Below are 22011 nucleotides of genomic sequence, written 5' to 3'. Positions count from 1 at the left end.
ACCGCAATTCCCAGCATCCTTTGCTTCTGGGTCTTGAACTTACCGATTAGGTGGCCACGCTGCGCCTGTGCTCCAAATATTCAAGCTGAACGGTTTTGTTTTTGTAATGAACTGAGAGCGGGGTGGGGCTCGGTGCAGTAAATGCCAGATAACGGAGGAGACCGGCTGTTCGGCAGCCTAAATGTGTGCATCTTTCCGAGGGCTATTTCTTGCTCAGGCATTAATTTAGTCGCCTCTTACTGTTTTGGGGTCTTCTCGGCTGCAAGGGCGCTTTGGCTCGAGTCAGTGAGCGTCCAAGATGTCGGCGCCGTTGGCGGTAATTTCAGGTACGGGGAGGCCCGTGTGCGGCCCGGAGGCCGTGAAGGGAGGTGTCGGTCCCGCAGTGTGACCCCGGCTCCCTCCCGCCCCCAGTTCGGGAGCGAGGGGCTCCTGGCGCCCTTCTCTTCACGGCGGGAGGGACCATCGTGCGGCCCGTCGTGGCGCCTCCTCCTATCTTCCACTCCAACATACAGAATACTACTGACGGCGTTCCTGCATGCAATCCTCCATGCGGCTACTCGGAAGTAAGTCCCGTTGAGTTCAATGGGATTTGCCTCCAGGTAAACGGATGTAGGGTTGCATCCCACAGCTGCATCTTGCCGGTCCTTTCAGTTTGTAGCGCCTCTCAATTGGCTTCGCCCATACAATTTTTACAGCTCGGTGCCAGTACATAAATGTAACCGGCAATAAATCGGTTTGTGGGCGTGTTTTTTTAGATAAGTGGGATGCTGCCCCTCTCTCCCCTCGCGCCAACACTCACTTCTACGACAATGTAACTCATCATAGAGCTCCTTCTGGGTCATTCAGAATTGTTTCTGCTTGGTAGCCTCTGATCTCGTCCATTTGGCTACACTGATAAACATTCTGTAAAATAATGACCTTATGGAACTTTTAACGAAAAGATTTTTTCAAGCCTGTTTTGGAGTTCATACACCTGGCTGAATAACTTTCATCATACTTGGAACACTAATCTCCATGGGTTAAGCACACTTTGATGCAGCTAGAATGGCAACTATAATTGCCTGGGAAGCTGTAGCTTTCCTTGTGTTTGCCTACTTTTCATTTTTAAGTTACTAATACATTTAGCTGTCAAGATGCTTTATTTGTTGCATATTTTCTATATGGGAAACACTTTTGGTTAGGATATGGAATAAACTCCCACGTCCATCAGAATAACTTGGTTCGTACAAAAACACTAAGCTCAATGATGGCTTAGTAGTGCAAATACACAAGTGTGAGTGCTCCCAGAGTGGAGATCATGGCTGCTTTTCATCTGTGGGCCAAGGCATGGTTTGGCATAGCACATTGTCCAAACTTGGGCTTGTGGTTTGTCTCATCCAATCAAATCATGAGCTGTAACCAATGTTTTGCCTTGGTTTACAACTTGTGGTTTGCCTAGAGGAGACAAGCCATGAGCACGGGTTCTAATGACATTGCTAAGCTAAACCATGGGGTAGCTCTCAGCAACACAGCAAGACCAGAGGAGGAGGAGGAAGAGAAGCAAAGCAGCTGTAAGCTCCCCTTTGGAAGGCTGCATATTTGTGCTAAATCATAGTTCAACTTAGCAGTTCATGCAAACTGAGGCATTGTGTGCCCAGTGGCTCCTGTCTGGGATCTTCACACGTGTGCATAGAGGTTTTATGCTTTGTCCTGTGCAAAGCAGCTGTTTGGGATATTTAATATAAAAGGCAACCTGAAGTCTGTGCTGGCTCTTGCATGAGGACTCCTTTTTACTCCTGTTCCCCACCTTTGTTCCTCTAATCAACTGAAATGCATCTGAATATTGGATGAAGGGTACCATTATCATATTGGTGTGGGTACTGTATATGCATGTGAACATTCTCTATCCTGAACCTCAATTACGCCAGCATATTTGGCTTGAGGGTTGAATTATTCTGTTTTACATAAAGTGAATGCAGGAAACCCCATCTAGTGTGTACCTCTTCAAGACTGCAGCAGCCACTACTGCTTATAATACAGTAAGGGTCGCATTACTATCTGTATGGCAGCAGGACTGCTGGTTTTGCCACACCTTTTAGATAATTCATTTGATTTAATTGTGTTTTGTAATGTTTTGTCACAATCTCCTGTTGTGAAAGTATTGTTTATATTATTTTTAGCTGCCAGTTTGTGGGGGCCCTACAAAGACATTTGGCAGGCAGTGGTTAATGCTATCTGGAAAAGGCAACCTGAAGCAACACATCTTCTTGACCAGATCTTAAAGAAATACAAGTCTGACTTCATATCTCTCTTCAGAAATCCGGTAAAAAGTAAACCTTTGCTCTATTGGGAGATGGGTGGTAAAAAGTTTAGTTTGTATTGCACTTGTTTATTGAAATCATGTTTCATATGGTAACTGTATTAAGACTGCACCTAATGGGGAAATGCTGTTGAGGTCATTCTCATGGTTTGGAGAATTGACAGTATGATGACATACTGTACATATGAAATGTCATTTCATTTTTCTTATGCATTTTTGGTCAGAGTTAGCAATTCTAATTTGTTTGTTTTGTAGCCAAAGAATGCCCAACAGCATGAAAAGGTTCAGAAAGCAAGTACAGAAGGAGTTGCTATCCAGGGCCAACAAGGAACCAGACTCTTACCAGAGCAGCTAATCAGAGAGGCCTTTATTCTGAGTGACCTTTTCGATATTGGGGAGTTGGCAGCTGTTGAACTCCTTCTAGCAGGTAATGTGATATTGGAATGGGAACAAGCTGACCTATTCTGTTCTATTCCATTCTATTCTATTCTGAAGATACATATCTCTGTTTTAGGGGTATGTCTGTGTCTCTCCATAGCTCTTGTCCCTTTACACCATTAGCAGAAGTAGAATAGATGATTCACAATAAACAAAAGTAGCAGATTTTCATAATTACTAAAGCTGGAATAATTTCTTGCAGAATGTTATATGCATGTTTGCATGCATATGTATACACACCTTACTTGCTCATGAGGCTGTAAAATTGTCAAGGTAATTGCACAACTGATATTAAAATATTAAATTAATATTACAATAGTAAGATGCAATTTGGAATATGTAGTCTAAGACCCTTTGATTACTAGAAAAAATAGGGAATATTTTTGCCATCTATGTTACAATGCAAAGAGAGGTGGTGCAAGACTTATGTGGCGGTCAGAGGGAATCTATCTGCCTTAGCTACTGTTCTTAGAATAGGTGGGGCTGAAATGGTGTGGGTGGGTGGGTGAAAGAGAGAGAGAGAGAGAGAAAGGATGGGTTTCTGCATTTCATTAAGGGCCCTTTCTACCCATAATTTGAGCACCAGTGGCAGGGGAGGGAGAGAGAATGATAGTAGAAACACAAGAGGTGGCATAAATGGAGACCTCTCTTATGACTGTAACTTTCTTCCAGGGGAGCATCAGCAGCCTCGTTTTCCTGGGCTATCCAGGGGTTTAGTAGCTGTTCTTTTATACTGGGATGGGAAGCGATGCATTGCAAATTCATTGCGGACACTCATCCAGTCTCGGCGAGGCAAGACTTGGACACTGGAACTCAGGTCTGTATTCTTAAGCAAGAGCTTCTGAAAATACCTAAACTAAAACAGTAACAATATTTCTATATTGAACCTAGATTTTTTTGAAGTGCTGCAGAAGGGAGAGATTCGCCCCTGTTTCCCCCTATAAATTATGATTCTGCTTTTGGCATTTTGCTTTGTCTCCATCACAGAAGCTTCTGTTTTTCACATTTGTTTTAATGGTGTTTCTGGAATTTGTTCCTTTTGATTTCAGTCCTGAATTGGTATCCATAACAACACGCTTTACAGATGAATTGATGGAGCAGGGTCTCACACATAAAATTCTGACTTTGGTGTCTCAAATTGATGTAAACACTGAGTTTGAGAAACTGCAGAGAGACCGAGGATTGGGCAGTGAGAAACATCGCAAAGAGGTAAATGCTTAAGATGTCAGAGACAGTAAGTACTTGAAAATTTATTTGCTATAAAAACATCAAGGGTTGCCACCTCCCGCCCTGATGTTCTACTCCCCTTTGCTTCCTAAAATCTTAATGGTGGTGACTGCTTCACATGTAGCATGGGATATAATTTCTATGAAAGATACTGATGAGCACATACGTCCTTTTCATCTTGTGAATATGAGTGCAGAAATGCATGCAGTCTTAGCATGTGATAATGTACATGTGATTTTCCAACATGCAAGTGAGTATTGCCATATAAGAAGTAAGAGCAGTAAAATTTGTTTAAGTTCTTCCAAGTATGAAGACTGTGCTGGATCCGGGGGTAACCCGAGCAGCATGGTCCAGGTCCGGTACCGAATCCAAGGGTTCCGTGAGGAGTCAGTCCAGCAGGGCCGAGGCAGGACACGAGGCAGGAAACTAGGCAAGGTCAGGCACAGGATCACAGGCAGGTTCTGGCAAACAGCAACATTGCTCCCACAACCTGGGGTGGGGTTACCCTGTCAGGGTAACGGCCAGTCCTGATCCCCTGGTGACTCACCTCCCTGTCTCGCCTGAAGGCGAGCACTCCGGTCTCTCAGACCTCAGTCTCTGCAGCTTGGGAGATGTCGGTGGGTTACTAGACCCAGAGGCCGCCTCAGCCTCTCCTGACCCAACTGTTAGTGGAGCAGCTGTAAGTGATTGACCAGCTGGAGGCAACAAGGTAATCTCCGCATCTGGAGCCAGGGCAGGCTCAGGCCCCTGACTCCGCCCAGCTGGTGCTTGTTGCAGGGGAACCTGTGCAGATTGGGGCTCTTCAGAATCAGGCCCCAGACTAGGTTCAGCTGCCGCCTGAGGCAAAGGATCCGGTGCGGACTGAGACTCCTCTGGCTCCCGAGTCCCAGGCCATCACAAAGACACTGACAAAGTTCACATGTAGCACAAGGCTGTGGTTTGTCATTGCACGGCGAGTCTTTAGCTCACATACACTTACTTCAGTGTTTGGCAGTTCAGATGTAACACCAAAGTATGCATTGCTGCAAACAAGGAAGTCATGTTGGGGACTGGAGCAAGCGAGGGAAGTAGGCTGTGCAGAAACCTAAGGCTCATTCGTATAATGTGAAACTATGGTTTGACATTACATGTGAACTTGATCAGTGTCCAGTCTTTTGTTCATTTCATGGTGTAGTTGCAAATATTAGTCATGCTAAGAAACATCTTAAAATCCTGCTTTTGGTTACAAAAAATTAGTTTCGGGATTGACAAATTCTATGCATTTTCATAAAGAGCAAGTCCTTTTTAAATCAGTGGGGCTGACCTTTGAATAAACATGGATAGTATTGTTTTGTATATGATAAAAGCATATTTTGAAGCTACATATGTAGTAACTTGGTTTTGATTTTTTTTTTAGGTTTCTGATCTCATCAAGGAGTGTAGGCAGGCACTGGCAGAGAGTTTATTTGTTTGGGCTTGCCAGTCACCACTGAGCCGGGATGATACTTTAATCCTGATTACTTACTTAGAGAAAGTGACTGTAGAAGCTGATGGTTCATTGGACAGAGTAAACTTGGCACTTCTTATGGCACTCCTCTATTGCTTTGATGTCAGCTTTCTGGAACAGGCCACTGAAGATCGAGAAGGTAAAACTAGTTTTCTGGTTATGCCAAAAGATATGTCATTCATATAGATTAAGTTGAGTTAAATTTCTGCTGCTTCCCAGACTTCCCCGTTTCTTCTCCACAGTTCTTAATTGAATAGTTCACAAAATTTGATGGGAGCTATTTAGCTCTGAATTACAAAATAAAAGAGGTGAAAGAGGTTATTGTATTTGCTGAGTCACCTATTTTATTTTCAGTGGACTTGAAACAACATTTCTGTATTAAACTTCTATTTTGTATTTGCTTTTTTAAAAAAATGTAGAACTGATGCACCAGCTGCCACTGTTAACAGAGAGACAATATATAGCTGCAATCCATACACGCCTTCAGGATGCTCGGCCTTGGAAACTGCCAGGACTTCAAGGAATTGTTAGGTTAGCCTGGGCTCTAGCCTTGCGTGGAATTTCACAGTTCACTGATGTGACAGGTAATCTGATTCATAGACAAGAAACTCAATCCCACCTGTTTCCTTTGCTTAGCAGAGGAAGCTAATCCATCATGCATATTCCTTTGTTTAAGCTGCCAACCCTTAAGTATGCTGTTTATGAAATGTATGTGCAGTTAGTAGCTTTATAATAGCAATAATAATAGTAGTAGTAGTAATAATAATAGTAGTAATTTATTACTACGGTTGGAGACCAGCTTGTGAAACACAAATGGGACTACAATCCCAAAAGCAAAACAAACATTTAAAACAATATACAACAATAGATTTAAAGTTTAAAAATCCGATATTAGCTTTATTAGTCTGTCTTTTGCATTCATTTTTCTTCATTCTCTTCAGCACTTGCAGAATTTGCTGAGGCAGATGAAGCAATGGCAGAGTTAGCAATTGCAGACAATGTTTTCTTGTTCCTTACTGAATCTGTGGTGAGAGCTGAAAACTTCTACCAAGAGGAATTTTACATACGTAGAATCCACAACCTTACCACCGACTTTCTTGCTCTCATGCCAATGAAGGTAAGTTGTATTTTTGTGGACTGGATATAAGTAGGACAAATATTCCAATGCAATCTATTTATGCAGACTAATAGAAGCATTTCAGTGTGGGAATTATGTCTTGCATTTTGTGTTCATATATGTGTGAAATTTTAAAATAAACGCGGTGACCATTTTGTGCTTGTTCAATTGACAACTGGGTCCTTGCATGCGGGCTATGTTCCAAGGATGGCATGTGTGTGCAAAAACACATATACTTGAACCACCCCTGCACAAGCACTCTTACCTTCTGGAACTATTGTGCCAAAAGGGTCTTACCCCACCAAGCAAGGCAGAGTGCTTAAAAACTTTCTGTCGCTTGAGATTTCAGCTGGCCAGCCTTCAACCATGTAAAGATGAAATTGCACATGTTAAATGCACGTAAGTTGCATGCATACTGCACATTGTTTGGCTAAATCCTGTCTTAAGCCCCAATGACCAGTTTAAGTACCGTATTTTTTGCACCATAACACTCGCTTTTTTCCTCCTAAAAAGTAAGGGGAAATGTCTGTGCGTGTTATGGAGGGAATGCCTACGGGTGGCATGCCTACAGATTTTCCTCCTCTAAAAACTACGTGCGTGTTATGGTCAGGTGCATGTTATAGAGTGAAAAATACGGTAATTTAATATATTTTTTCTTAGAAAACGGAACTACTTGCTGTTGTGGTCCTTGCCCTCTTCCAGATTGTGCACATATAAATTATTTTATGTTAGTAATACTATTTTGACTGGTTGTCTCATCGTCTTTACTATTTGCTGGGGTAGTTCTCTTTTCTAGTAACAATCTCTCAACTTGGTCATGTTAATCTTACATAGATCTCCTTGAAAGTCATTCTCATTCTGTTTAATGGGACTTACTCCAAGGTTAAATATACATAAGCTGCCATTGTATATCCATATACTTTTGGAGGAAGCTCCACAGAATTCAGTGGGTTTTATTTCTGGGTATACATGCAAAGGATTGTGCTGTTCAGCTGTTAATTTGAATTAAACTACTTGCATAGACATCCTTCAATGTTTGCTGACTAGCTTTATATTATATATAATTATCAAATCTGGAGAATTCTAGTAATAGGTCTGAGCTTCATTTGAAGGAGTCATGCTTTTTTATTCTATTCAGTTGCCTGCTATTTTATATGAAACAGATACAACAGTTGCACTTTTTCTACATGGTGACTAACTTTTTGGGGAATAGGGGGCACAATTCAGCTAGAATGAGACATGTTTCAGTCCCATAGATTTCAGTGAGAGAGACAAGCATGTGATCAATTTTGTACCTTTGAAATCAGTGGGTCTTAAATAAATGTAATTAGTGATGTCAACAGTTTTCTCTTATCTCATATGCATCTTTGGTTCTGGTGTAAAGAACCAGTTCCTCGTGTAATCTTACAGTGTGGTAAAGCTTTAAAGAAACATTTAAAAAATATTCTAGTGGGCCTTTCATAAATACATGCTAATGAGGTTTAGTCAAGTGCCTGTAAAAGGTGTCTGCTTTTGTTCGCTTCCTAGTTAATTATCAATAAATTTATTTCCTTGGCAAACTGTGTAGGTGAAACAGCTAAGAAACCGTGCTGATGAAGATGCTCGCATGATACACATGAGTATACAACTGGGTAATGAGCCACCTCTTTCTCTTCGACGGGATCTGGAGCATCTGATGTTTTTAGTAAGTTCTTTTAAAAATAAAATGTTGAGAAGTCATTGTAATTTCATTTAAAAAAAACATTGATACATTGGTTAAAAATAATACAGATGGAATAGCAAGAACATTGGTGCCAAATCTTATATTAAATACACTTCTGGCACCTCTCAGGTGGGCTCCATTGCAATTATAAGAGAAGCATTCATGGTGAGTTCTGGCAACTCTTTTTCTAGAAAAATGGCACTTTTGTATCCCACTTTAAAAATACCAGATTTGATGTAAGGTATGCTAAAGTAACTATATTTCTTCTTAATGCTGGCAAATTAGTCTTTAGTCAGAAAAAGTTGCGTAAGTTTTGAAAGCTGCCCCAGGGAATTTTGTGACTATGGAACGGAATACAGTGGTACCTCTGGTTACGTACTTAATTCGTTCCGGAGGTCCGTTCTTAACCTGAAACTGTTCTTAACCTGAAGCACCACTTTAGCTAATGGGGCCTCCCGCTGCTGCCGTGCGATTTCTGTTCTCATCCTGAAGCAAAGTTCTTAACCCGAGGTATTATTTCTGGGTTAGCGGAATCTGTAACCTGAAGTGTATGTAACCTGAAGCGTATGTAACCCGAGGTACCACTGTAGTGTTAACATAGCTGGGGCTGCTGCTAATGGAATCTGTTTTGTATTTGAATTTGGCGCACGGATGATAATCAGGCGAAAGGCAATGTTCCTAAAGATCATGATAGGTTATAGTGTGTGTGTGTGTGTGTGTGTGTGTGTGTGTGTGTATTTGTAGGTATATAGGACTCACATTATTTCTGTTCTACAGATTGCTGAGCTGTACAAGAAGGATCCATTTAATCTGGAGCTTGCTCTTGAGTACTGGTGTCCTTCGGAGCCCCTGCAGAGTTCCACCATCATAGGATCGTATATTGGGATAGCCCACCAAAGACCACCTCAGCGTCAGGTGAGATAATACCAGTTCCCTTCACTGTTGTTTGGGCTTGGGTTTTCTTGAAAGCATTTAAAAACAATTAGTAGCACATCATATTTCCCCAAAGGCTATGGAGGATTGCATTTCATAGGAAGAGGAGACAAGCTGGGGCACACCCAACTGTCCTTCTGCGGCACCAAACATGTTGTCTGAAACAACACAACTGCTTAAAATGATAGTGACAGCAAAGGTGGATAAAGGAGATTCAGTTGTTTTTCAACTCCACCCCACCCCCTGCTTCCCTCTGCATTTGAGCATAACAATACTGGCTTGCTGCATTGGGCATTTGAAAGGATTACATTGAGCATTCTAAATGCTAAGCAGTTTTCCATGTTTCCTTAAAGTTTTTTAAAGTTACTGTATGCCATGGGGCATAATCCAGCAAAAGTTCAGCATTTTCAAGTCCCATTGATTTCAGTGCAAGGGTGCAAAAATACTCTTAAATCTCCCCCACTGCAGTTGATGGGATTTAAATGTACTTAACATTTAACTGGATCGTTCACCTAGTGCATGTATGGGACACCTTTGGCCCTTAAGGCATTGATGAACTACAGCTCCTATCTGTCCCAGCAAGCATAGCCAATGGCCAGGGATGATGGGAGTTGTAGTTCAGCCATGTCTGGAGGGCCAAAAGTTCTCCATGCCTGCCCTAGTGCCTTGGAAGGGGTGGGGAATTCTTGTACAACCAATACCAGTTTTAAGAAAATCAAGGCTAGAAAAGTGATTTGATTTTGGTTGTTAGCGTCTGAACAGATTGTGTACATTACAAGTTATTTTAAAACTTTAACTTTGGGGGCCTTTGGCTTTTTGGCATTTATTTCTTCCTAGGCAAATGTTTCTATGCTTTTTTTGTAGGTTGTTTTGTCTAAATTTGTTAGACAAATGGGAGACCTCCTTCCCTCAACAATTTACATTCCTTACCTGAAAATGCTCCGGGGATTAGCCAATGGGCCCCAGTGTGCTCATTACTGCTTTACTTTGCTGAAGGGCAATGGCAGCAGCCATGGTAAGAAATAAGGCCTCAAATAGGCCAACATACTTTCCCATTCACTTGAATCTGTTGCAGTGGAACCTCAGTACTAATGCATTATTTGCAAGGCAGCCTATCCTGAAGCAGACAAGGAAGTGAATGCTTTAGTCTTAAGCTTTTCATATTTCATTATGCTATGTTCTTAAGCACATTTCTAGTTGATGTTTATCTGTGTTCACTATAGCTTGTTTCTAGTGTAAACTTTGCGGCTGCCTTTTAGGAAAAGAACAAAAGTAATAGAGCACATGTAAAAGGTTCCAAGTTCAATACCTGCCATCTCCAGGTTGGGCTGGAAAAGACTTTTGCCTCAGACCCTTGAGAGCCACTGCCGGTTCGTGTGTGGACAATACTGAGTTAGATGAACCAGTGGTCTGATTCAGTATTAGGCAGCTTTCTTCATGTCTGAGGGACAGAGTATCATAGTATAAACCAGTGGTCAGCAAACTTTTTCCGCAGAGGGCCGGTCCACTATCCCTCAGACCTTGTGGGGGGCCAGACTATTTTTTGGGGGGGGGAATCCCCCCGACTCTCCTCTCCCTTCTCCACAGCACCGGACGAGCCCCAGTGGCTGCTTACCTGTGCCTTGTGAGCGGCAGGGGCTGGCGGCAGCAGAGGAACGATGAGCGGCATAAAAGGGCTGGCTCCAGAGAGGGGCTGCTTAAAATGGCGCTCAGCCAACCGCATCTCAACAAAGCCCACCCCCTTCCTCCTCTAGGCAGGGCAGGGAGAAGCCAGGAGGAGGGAGGGAGGAGGCGCCGCCGCGGTGTGTGTGTGTGAGGGAGAGGGTGGGGGAATGGGGCAGCCCGAGCGATCAGAATCCCTACGCTGATCCATGCGGTGATTCCCGGACCGTCTGTGGGCCGGATCCAGAAGGCCAATTGGATCTGGCCCCCAGGCCTTAGTTTGCCGACCCATGGTTTAAACAAATGGGACCTTCAACCAAATGTTGCAGTGTGGAGTGCTCCTGTTAAGGATTCTAGGAAGCCATGCCCTTTCCAGGCTACTGCATTCCATCCTCCTTTACCCTGCCCTCCCCAACTATCAGTTTGCTTTCCCTGCCCACTAAGCATACTCAGTTGTTTTTGGCTTCCCTTTGCAGGTTTTTCCACTGAAGATTTTTTTGTGCTTTTTAATATTAGAATAAGGATTGCTAGTATTTTTCAGATGATATACAATAAAAATGTTGAATCTTAAATTTAGGGCAGGTTTTATTTTTTTAGGTGTAGGCTTAATTAACATAATCTGTACTCACACAGATATTTTTCTCCCCCTTCTAGCTGAAAACATCCAAGGAGCAGGTGGCAGTCCTGTCTCTTGGGAGCATTTCTTCCACTCTCTGATGCTGTACCATGAACACCTGCGGAAAGATTTGCCTAGTGCAGATAGCATTCAGTATCGTCACCTTCCTCTCAGAGGCATCACCCAGAAAGAACAGGATGGCTTGATTTCATTTCTGCAACTTACAGAAACTATAGTGAAATGGGTAAACAGGCCTCTCCTTTAATGGTTGATGCATTCAGGATTCAGTTTGTCCATTATTTTATTAATTAAGTTGGCTTTACAAACCCAGCACATTTTATATTAAAAAGTCAGATGTACTAGAGGAAAAATGATATAGCCTTTGATAGACTTGAACTGAAGTTCATTTTGACTGGGAGAAAAATAGAAAGTAAGGAAAATATTAGTGTTGGATACTTATTCGTAATATAATTGGCCCCATAATGACATTGCTTAGCTTTTGTTTGAATCATCAGAGGTCATTGGTGCTCTTTCTTTCCTCTCTAGAGTGAGAATGCCCGCTTGGCTCTCTGTGAACACCCTCAGTGGACACCAGTGGTTATAATTTTGGGACTTCTGCAATGTAGCATCCATCCCATTTTGAAAGCAGAGTTATTAGACACTCTTTCAGCCTTTGGGAAATCTCCGGAAATTGCTGCTTCACTGTGGCAGTCATTGGAATACACCCAGGTATCTTAACTTTTTCCATGGCAGTTTAACCCTTAGCGCAATCCTGTATGTATTCTGACACTATTTAGCAATGTATGCTCTGAATACTAGAAGTTTATGCTTTCCCCCAAATTCTATTTTATTCAGCTGTTGCTGGTTCTTACTTAAAAATCAGGTGGTGTTAATTATATACATGGCATTGTTTTCTGTGTTCGGAATGTTGGGCTGTAGCAGCAGCAGCTGAAACAGAATGAAAAAGTGCAAGTCCAATTGATTCCCCTTCTGTGATGTATTATTTGCTTATGTATTATAAATCTGTACTGGCAGATTCTGAATAAGGTTAAGAAGAAAGGCAGATTTCCCTTTTTGTGGAGAGAAGGTGGGAATGTGTCTTGAGGTAAAGACAGTTGATCACGCTAGCACTCTAGTCCTTTTAGGTCCGATCAACAAAATCTTGCTGCCTACAAAGGAGAACCAGCGCAGAGGCAATGCAGCCTTATATTTAATAATTTTCCTGGTAATCCTAGGTGACCAGGTATTCAGTAAAGCAAATGAGCAAGTTGGTGGTGGAGAAGTGGATTGCTGTGTCCCTCCTCGACTGCATTTTAGTAGAAGCAATTTTGTTAATAGCTTGTGTTTCTATGCTAGCTGCAGAAGGGAGCTGCTTCTGTTCTGTGGCCAACATGGAAATTTAGGCTAGTAGCCTCTTAGCAGGTTTGTAAACATTGGCGGCCTGTAACTTTTGTGTGCTCAATCCCTTGGTGACGGGAAAAGCCGATAGGACTTTGCACTCCTTTCCCATAGTTCCTCCTGTCTTGTGCAGGTTCTTCATTCTCCTTTCGTCACCAGTGTTAGCTGTGGTTAGTTGTTACATTTGCACTATCTGTGAATTTGCAAACTAAATGGAAGAGGATGGGAAGAGGGAGCATGCGACTCAACCCCATAATCGTGGTTAAGGAACGGGAAGTGTTACATTTGCTTTAGTCTGGTGTTCTCTACTGGGACGGGTATTTTCAGGTGCTGCATTAAAAGCTTGTTGGATAGAGTTTAATCTGTCTTTCTGGAAGGGTGACAATACCTTTTCATATGGGTAGAAGCTCTTGAAAAAGAGTGTGCAAGATAAACAGTGTAGCTCATTTTTTAGCTCTCATGTTCTTTTGATGATTATGAAAAATCATTTCCTTTCTCTCTTGTTTGTTTTGAAAGATACTACAAACTGTCAGAACTCCAGGCCAAAGACAAGCCATTGGCATTGAGGTAAAATCTGTTTCTAGTTAGCTACATGGTTGTACAAAGTGAAAAGCTGTAGGATTGCTTCAGCAAAGAGGAGCTTCAGAGTCTTTTACTTGCATATTTAAAAATAGTAATAATAGTGCACATACTCATTTTTTTAAAAAAAGGGAAATTGTTCAGAAAAGTCAAAAGGGAAAAAAATCCTTACAAGATGAGTAGACACCTGAAATTGGTTGTGATGAGCGTTCTGATCCTGTGCAGATTTAAGCATGCCTAAACCTATTGAAGTCAATTGACTTAGATGCTCCTGACTCTCAAACTGCAAGCACTGTTGGAAGCAGTGAGGGTTGTTGTGACTTAACTTGTTTCACTGATTACTAATTGACTTGGCTGTGACTAGTTTCAGCTTAATTGAGGCCATAGACATTGAAAAGCAATAGGCAAATAAAAAACCTACTAAAACTTAATGCCCTACCCCCTTTTAGTCATTTTTTGAAGGCAAACATGCCTTGTGCTATCCAACTGGTTGTGGTGAATCATGAGAATCTATTGTAATTGTGTAAAAAAAACCCCAAAAAACCTTCTATTGATACATTCTGACATTATTCCAGTTACAGATAGGTAGCCGTGTTGGTCTGTCATAGTCAAAACAAAAAAAATTCCTTCCAGTAGCACCTTAAAGACCAACTAAGTTAGTTCTTGGTATGAGCTTTCGTGTGCATGCACTCTGTGTATCTGAAGAAGTGTACATGCACACGAAAGCTCATACCAAGAACTAACTTAGTTGGTCTTTAAGGTGCTACTGGAAGGAATTTTTTTTGTTTTGATTCTGACATTATGATGCACTAAATTACATTTTTAATAATGTTTGTTTCTCTGTTTTCCTGCAAAGGTTGAATTGAATGAAATTGAATCCCGGTGTGAGGAGTATCCTTTAACTCGTGCTTTCTGCCGGCTCATTAGCACACTGGTGGAGAGTTCATTTCCTTCTAACCTGGGCGCTGGCTTGCGCCCACCAGGCTTTGATCCATATCTGCAATTTCTGAGAGATTCTGTGTTTCTTCGATTTCGTACAAGGGCCTATCGGCGAGCTGCTGAGAAGGTAGCTTCTGCTTCTAAACATGTATTGTTTTTAAATAACTTCTATAGATGTTTCTAAACTTGATGGTGTTGACTTTTTAAAATGTGATGTTTGGCTAATTTCTGCCCCTAAGATTTATATATAATCACATTAAATCTGAATTGAGCTAGTGTCTGGGTTCCGTGTATTCCACTGCCATAACATGATGCTCGGAATTAGAAGATTAGCGATACTTCAGAAGGGCTGTAGCTCAATAGTAGAGTCAAGTACAATTCCTGGCCATCTCCAAGAGCGGCTGGGAAAGTCTTCTGTCTGACTGCATGGAGAGCCACTGCCAGACAACATAGATTGTACTGAGCTACTTGGACTAATGGCCTGATTCTGCATAAGGCATCTTTTTATCATACTAAAATGGGGAGCTGAGGTTTGAGATGTCCACTTTCAAAATAATATTTTGTGCCTGCTTTTCTTGACAGTGGGAAGTAGCGGAAGCAGTTCTAGAGGTTTTTTACAAGCTGCTGAGAGATTACGAACCTCAGCTTGAAGATTTTGTGGACCAATATGTGGAGTTACAAGGTATGCTCTTCCCTGGTTTGTCTTAAGCTCCGTTTTTGTATCTTGTTTGGGGAAGAAAGCAAAATGGTGACCAGTTCTCCTGCTGGCTTTTAGACTGGTCCTTCAGACTCAGAAAAATAGTTCTGGGGGAAGCTAGCAAGGAGGAATTGACTATAGTCTAACAGGCAAATAGAATGAGCAAATACAAAGTTATAAATTCAGGGAAGAAAGTACTACAATGTCAAAAGCAGATGGATTTTGTCATTGTTTTGAAGCTGGTATAGGCGAAGAAGGGGTGGTGACTGTGCTTAGATTTCCTTTGAAAGAAAGCAGTGACATTTTTTGGACAAACTATAATGCTGATATTACTGAATTGTGCTTTTAATTTTTTAGGAGAAGAAATTATAGCTTATAAACCACCTGGATTTAACCTGATGTATCATCTGTTGAATGAGTCACCAATGTTGGAACTGTGTCTTAGCTTGCTGGAAGAAGGGGTTAAACAACTAGATACCTATGCTCCTTTCCCTGGTATGTAGCAAAAATAAATTAAAAATTCAACTTAAAAAAATATTTTGATGCTACTTACTGTATAGCCAGTGAACTGAATTCTTCATTATGTAGATCCACTGCAAGGAAAGCTGTTGAATAAAAGTTGACTATTCTTGAGTCGGGTCTTTTAATACAAACGGTGATTTATTATGGCTCTATTAATGCACATATGTAGATTGACTGCAGCATTATATCTTCCCCTCATAAGCGTTCTAGGCATGGAAGTGGGATTGTCTTTATTTCCTTTCCTTCCATAGGAAAGAAGCACTTGGAGAAAGCTGTACAGTATTGCCTTGGGCTGCTTAATCTGACCCTACAGAAAGAGAACCTTTTCATGGACTTGTTAAGGGAAAGTCACCTCTCCCTGATTGTTACATCCCTGGAACAGCTGCTGCAAGGAATCAACCCTCGGACTAAAAAGGCAGACCATGTGGTGAATATTGCCAGGTAGAACCAATGCATTTAGAAAGACAGATGTGGTTCTAGAGAGACTGGCATAATGTGAGACCATTGTGTGCCTGTTGAGAGGTTCCTACAGCTTGCTCTGCTCCTTACACAGATTATCGCTATTCAGCCCACTGCAAAGAAATCAAATAATGTCTCTGTTCTGACCTGATTTTAAGGATCGGTTCCAAATTACGAATCTGTTCTGAGCAGTTGCATATGTCTGAAAGTCTTTGGGGTTTCCCCTAGGTCTGCTGATGCCCTCCTTCTGTGTGTGTGTGTGTGTGTGTGTGTGTGTGTGTGTGTTGTTTTGGTTATAAACAGCTGGCACTTGGAACAAATGAGAGCTATTTGTGTATAATATGATTTGGTATCATATATACATGTCTGATGTAGCTGCATGCAGGATCAGCATATGGGGGTGGAGTGGGGAGAGCAGTAGCATCACCTTGCTGGTGGCAGTGGTGCTGCGTTTGTGTCGATGGGACAGGGCGTAGCAGTGGCAGGGCTGACAACAGCAGCCCACAGGTGTGCACAGCAGTGATGGCAACCCAGAGCTTGACCTTGCTGCTGCCTCATGCCATCTCTGTCACAGTGAACTGCTGCTGCTGCTGCTGCTGCTCTCGCCTCCCTTCACCTGCTTCTGCACACATATTTTTAGCCTTGATACTAATTTTTATGAATAATAATTTTATTATATGTACCCCACCCAGCCACTCTGGGCGGCTTCCAGCATGGAAGCATTATTAAGGCTCCCTTTCCCCCCTTTTCTCTGGCATTTCTGATTGGAATTGACAATTCCTATGTTCTTGTAATTTTCAAGGTATCTTTATCATGGCAATACCAATCCTGAACTGGCTTTTGAAAGTTCCAAGATCCTGTGTTGCATTTCCTGTAATTCTAATATTCAGGTCAAATTGATTGGGGACTTCACACAAGACCAGGTAACTGTTGTTACATTTGTTTTTTATGCAAGGGTTAGGGAAGAATGATGTAGCCAGCACATGGCTTTACTGTTAGAATGGTTTCTAACCAGGTCAGAGTTGTTTACATTTGTATGGTTCTCAGGACCTTCCCATCTAGTCAGCAATCAAATCTTACTTAATTTTAGCAATAAGGCTGCTTCATGTAACTTCAGATCATTTTCCAAGACTCCCTACAACTGATTTCTGGGAGAAGGAGTCTGCAGATCCTTTGAGCTATATGGTCTGCACAGGACCATATAACTCAAAAGATCTGCATTGGCTACCTGTTCAACACAAGGTCCATTAAGATGTTTTGATGTATTAAATCCTAAAGTCTCAGGACCCAGTTTCCAGAAAGAGACTTTCTCCCTATGTTGTTCTACCTGGGCTTCAAGATAGGCAGGGGAGGCTCTAAATCAATCTGTCATCGTATAATACCTCACTATCTTCTCATTTCCATTCTTTGGTTGCAAATCCAGAATATCAGCCAGAAACTAATGGCTGGGTTTGTGGAATGTTTGGACAATGAAGCTGCTGAAGAACTCATTAATCCTGATGAAGGTATGAAAGTAGTCCATTTTTTGTACATAAAAATAAGCTGCTGGATAACTGAGAATGAATTATCAAGGATCCTCAGAATGTAATTATTTGCAGAACTGAAAACCATTTTATTAATATATTTTTGGCCTATAATTGAGTTCAGAATCATGTGCCCTTTTTTCTTATTTTTATAACATTTTGGGCAAAAGGCAGAGCACTAATTTGCAAGCTAGTTTTAAAAGCAATTCTATAGAAGTCGCTGCTCCACAAAATACTTTTATGTGGATGGACTGGCAATTTATACAGCTGATAATTCTTTGAGGCATGTTGACACGTGGAAATACTTTCATGTACGCTTCCCTGCCTGGATAGGTCAACACAAGTGATTAGGCAAGTGATTATTTTCCCTGCTGTAACAAAAATACTGTACATTATTGCAAATCATGCATGTTTCCATTAAAAGCCATTGGATATTAGAATTGAGCACTTCATGGATTTGTATCACTGATGTGTATTTTTGGTTCCCAGAACTGGAAGCTGAACGGAAGCAGGCCCCAATTTACCATGAAACAAGGATTAATATCCTGAACCTTCTCATCGCCTCTTTGGAGTGCAGCCCACCAAATCTTGCCTTGTATCTTCTGGGTTATGAATTCAAGAAGCCTGTGAGCAACACAAACTTGCAAGACCCAGGTACATGGCTGAAGAGGGCAGGGTGGGGGAGCTGCTGTTCATGTGTTGGAAAGAATCAGCTCAGTAGTAGAAGGAATTTATTTTTGCCCAGAATGGGCAGAAGTTTCATGCTCAGTAGACATAACAAAATGATCTACATCAAACTCGGCCCTCCAGATGTTTTGAGACTACAGTTCCCATCATCCCTGACCACTGGTCCTGCTAGCTAGGGATCATGGGAGTTGTAGGCCAAAAAACATCTGGAGGGCCGAGTCTGAGGAAGCCTGATCTACATCAAGGGTACTTTACTGTGAGTGATTACAGCTATGACCACATGTTTCATGCCGGCCAGCTGCAAGTGAAAAGTCTTGCAAAAACCAGACACCTTGCAAAACCCGGCAAGACGCAAGAGGAGTCAGACCGAGCAGGATTTAACCCTGCTCATCAGTTGATGTGTGGGGCATTAAATCCTGCAGCTTTGGAGGTGGGAACAGGCATGCAGCAAATCCCACTCTTGGCCATCAGCTGACATGAATGGGCGTGGCTTGGGGGAAATGGACCGTTTGGAGGGCCAAACTAGACCCCCTGAAGGACCAGGATTGGCCCACAGGCTGAAGGCTGCCCACCCCTGATCTACTTGCTGTTCTGTTTGTTAATTATCTTTTCAAATTAGTAAGCAGTATTAATATTAGTGTGAAAGTATATATAAATTTGACAAAATGAATGAATAATTGGATCCTTGCCCATAGTCCAGTTTTGATAAAATGCAATATTAAATTAGAGTAAAATATTTGCTATTTTTGTGAAGTAAATCTTTAAAATAGGGTGATGTTTCGTTTCTATACATCATGCACAGTTTCCCCCCTAAATATGAATGTTGCATTTTCAAGGTGTATTGGGCTGCCCTAGAACTTGCCTACATGCTATTTTGACCATACTGGAGAATGGTACTGAAACAAGGTCTGGTCCCACGGCGGTTCAACAATCTCCTCATCTAGCAGAATTGTGTTACCAGGTATACATGATATTTCCTGATACATGATATTTCCTGTTTTAGGAAAGCTAAAATGGGGTGCTCTGTATAAATCCAGTGAGCTTTCAATTAGGAGGGAATTGATTTTTGCAATTTACTAATATAATTTCGGTTTTTAAAAAACATTTAACATTGCAGCCCTACTCAGAAGTATGTCTCATTGAATTGAATGGAATTTACTTCCAGATAAATGTGTAAAGGATTGCATGAGTAGATCTGAGTTCAAATACAATACTTAATTAGAAATATTTTGGCTAATATTAAAGGAAACTAATATCTGGATTTCCTTCTTGTTCAAACAGGTGATCTATCAGTTGTGTGCCTGCTCAGACACTTCAGGCCCAACAATGAGATATTTGAGAACCAGCCAGGATTTTTTGTTCTCTCAGTTGCAGCATTTACCATTTTCTGTCAAAGGTAAGACTTTTCATGTACTGTCTCATAATTTTATTTTTAGCAAGTTATTTATAACCTGCTTTAAATAAATTAAAAAATTGTCCAGTAGCACCTTAAAGACCAACTGAGTTTGTTCTGGGTATAAGCTTTCGTGTGCGTGCACACTTCAGATACTGGACAATTTTTAATTTAGACTGCGTCAGACCAACATGGCTACCTACCTGAATCTGCATTTAAGAAACATTATTTACAAGTGGCTTGCAAAATATACACAAAAAATACCAATTAGAATATTTGTAACATCTACTTCATAAAACTAGCAAAAACAACAAATAGCCCAGCATTGGATAGAAAAAAAAACAGATCACAACACCATTTATGTTGCTCAGTCTACAACTAGTCACTGAAGACCATGACAGAGAATATCTTCAAGGCCCTTTTAAAAGTATTGAAGAATGAGGCATTCTGGATCTCATATAGCATTGAATACAACTTGAGGAGACACTAGTGATCTTCCATTCTTTTTTCAATTCTCATTCATTGCTTGGAAGAATCACTTCTTCTTTTTTGCCTTTTTAACAGAATTTGGAAAGTCTCATCTTAGCAAGATTTGCAAATTCTTGTCCTGGCAGGGAGAGAGAAGTCATTTTTCCTTTTGTGTATTTGTAGGTATCCTAGAGCCACTCTGCGTGCATTATTTTTTTCTAATAAGGTGATTAATGTCTGCGTTGTGCAGCTGGAGGGCCAAGAGAATATACATTTCAAAAGCGGCTCCTCTTTTTCAGGGCTTTGCCGTTAATTACATTGTGTGGAAAGCTGCTTTACATAAATAAATTCCCACACAGAGAGCAATGCCCCATTGCTTACATTTCCAAGCAACAGATGTGTAACAAATATAACATGAGTCCAACCAGCAATGGTAGGCTCTTCTAAAGTGTCTGTATTGTTCCCATTCTTGCCCTATCTTGACTTTCAGAGCATGAGATTCCAGCTTTGAACCAGATGTCCTGGCTAATGAAGACGGCCTCTATAGAATTGCGTGTTACTTCACTGAACCGCCAGCGTTCTCACACACAGAGACTCCTGCACCTCCTTCTGGATGACATGCCTGTCAAATCCTACTTAGGTAAATGGAGCATGGAAGGCTGCTCTAAGAATCAAAGACTGCTCATATCTGAAGGGCTCCTTTCCATTTTTTTATTACTTTCCACTTTCATATCTGAATGATATAATGCTTTCCTTATACTTTATAGTGGCTAACTTTGGAAGTAAATATAAGCCAAGGTTTCAGACCACATGAATTAGCAGTCATGCTGTGGGCTGTACTGAGCATTTATAGTGTGCTCTATATATTTTATAGCACTTGAGACATAATACCACACACACAATGAAATCATCATTTATTAGGCTGGAATTTCCCTAGGTAAAGGTAAAGGGACCCCTGACTATTAGGTCCAGTCGTGACCAACTCTGGGGTTGCGGCGCTCATCTCGCTTTATTGGCCAAGGGAGCTGGCGTACAGCTTCCGGCTCATGTGGCCAGCATGACTTAAGTCGCTTCTGGCGAACCAGAGCAGCGCACGGAAATGCCGCTTACCTTCCCGCCGGAGTGGTACCTATTTATCTACTTGCACTTTGACGTGCTTTCGAACTGCTAGGTGGGCAGGAGCAGGGACCGAGCAATGGGAGCTCACCCCGTCGCAGGGATTCGAACTGCCGACCTGATCGGCAAGTCCTAGGCTCTGTGGTTTAACCCACAGCGCCACCCACCTCCCGGAAATTCCCTAGAAAGCAGCATTTTTAATTTTTAAAAGTCCTTTGCTAAGTTTGAATTTGTGCAACTTTGCTTTCATTCATTTGGGAAAAGCTCTCCAAGGAGTATACAAGTAAAATTTTCAGTGAAACAGCTAAAATCCATAAACCGATTTAAAACAAATATGCATTAAACTATCATAATTGAAAGCAGAGATAAAATCGAGAACTTTAACAACAAATATTGGTAATAATGTCTGACTAATGTCTGAATATGCTTGCTGAAGCAGAAAGTTTCAGCAGCAATCTAACGCAATATAGTGAGGGTGACTGCTTAATGTCATTAAGCAGGGAGGTCCAAGCCACAGGTGCTGCCACACTAATGAAATGCCTCCTCATATGGAGATCATGTGACACTTGTAAAAGTGCAAGAGCCACAGATCAAAGTGATCAAATAGGTCTGCATGGGGCAAGGCAATCTCTTAAGTAAACTTTTTCAAAATTTCAATCCTCTTAGCTGAAGGTGAAGGAGGCATAGAAGATGAAAGCCGGTCTGTTAGTGGGTTTCTTCATTTTGATACTGCTGCCAAAGGTAAGTCTC

The 22011-nt window shown here is 41.5% G+C and overlaps 1 protein-coding gene across 2 annotated transcripts in view; it reads left to right on the top strand.

Annotated features, from left to right (window-relative positions):
- Window positions 1-22011, top strand: part of NUP205 (nucleoporin 205) — a 53513-nt gene that overhangs the window by 14040 nt on the left and 17462 nt on the right. Inside the window, exons 1-25 of one of the 2 annotated variants that reach the window (XM_077934874.1) lie at window positions 219-326; window positions 2160-2302; window positions 2555-2726; window positions 3410-3554; window positions 3787-3946; window positions 5361-5589; window positions 5870-6034; window positions 6392-6567; window positions 8135-8251; window positions 9047-9184; window positions 10067-10217; window positions 11519-11724; window positions 12027-12209; window positions 13395-13445; window positions 14314-14523; window positions 14979-15078; window positions 15451-15588; window positions 15867-16056; window positions 16877-16997; window positions 17498-17579; window positions 18087-18251; window positions 19121-19245; window positions 19566-19680; window positions 20636-20785; window positions 21928-22002. In XM_077934874.1, the coding sequence (XP_077791000.1) occupies window positions 299-326; window positions 2160-2302; window positions 2555-2726; window positions 3410-3554; window positions 3787-3946; window positions 5361-5589; window positions 5870-6034; window positions 6392-6567; window positions 8135-8251; window positions 9047-9184; window positions 10067-10217; window positions 11519-11724; window positions 12027-12209; window positions 13395-13445; window positions 14314-14523; window positions 14979-15078; window positions 15451-15588; window positions 15867-16056; window positions 16877-16997; window positions 17498-17579; window positions 18087-18251; window positions 19121-19245; window positions 19566-19680; window positions 20636-20785; window positions 21928-22002 (3535 nt within the window). In that variant the 5' untranslated portion in view covers window positions 219-298. Of the gene's footprint in view, window positions 1-218; window positions 327-2159; window positions 2303-2554; window positions 2727-3409; window positions 3555-3786; window positions 3947-5360; window positions 5590-5869; window positions 6035-6391; window positions 6568-8134; window positions 8252-9046; window positions 9185-10066; window positions 10218-11518; window positions 11725-12026; window positions 12210-13394; window positions 13446-14313; window positions 14524-14978; window positions 15079-15450; window positions 15589-15866; window positions 16057-16876; window positions 16998-17497; window positions 17580-18086; window positions 18252-19120; window positions 19246-19565; window positions 19681-20635; window positions 20786-21927; window positions 22003-22011 lie in introns of those variants that run through there. The other variant, XM_077934875.1, reaches the window with a different exon arrangement.

The sequence above is a fragment of the Podarcis muralis genome, chromosome 10 (assembly GCF_964188315.1).
Source record: "Podarcis muralis chromosome 10, rPodMur119.hap1.1, whole genome shotgun sequence".
Taxonomy (NCBI): Eukaryota; Metazoa; Chordata; class Lepidosauria; order Squamata; family Lacertidae; genus Podarcis; species Podarcis muralis.
This window is presented reverse-complemented; position numbering and strand designations above follow the sequence as displayed.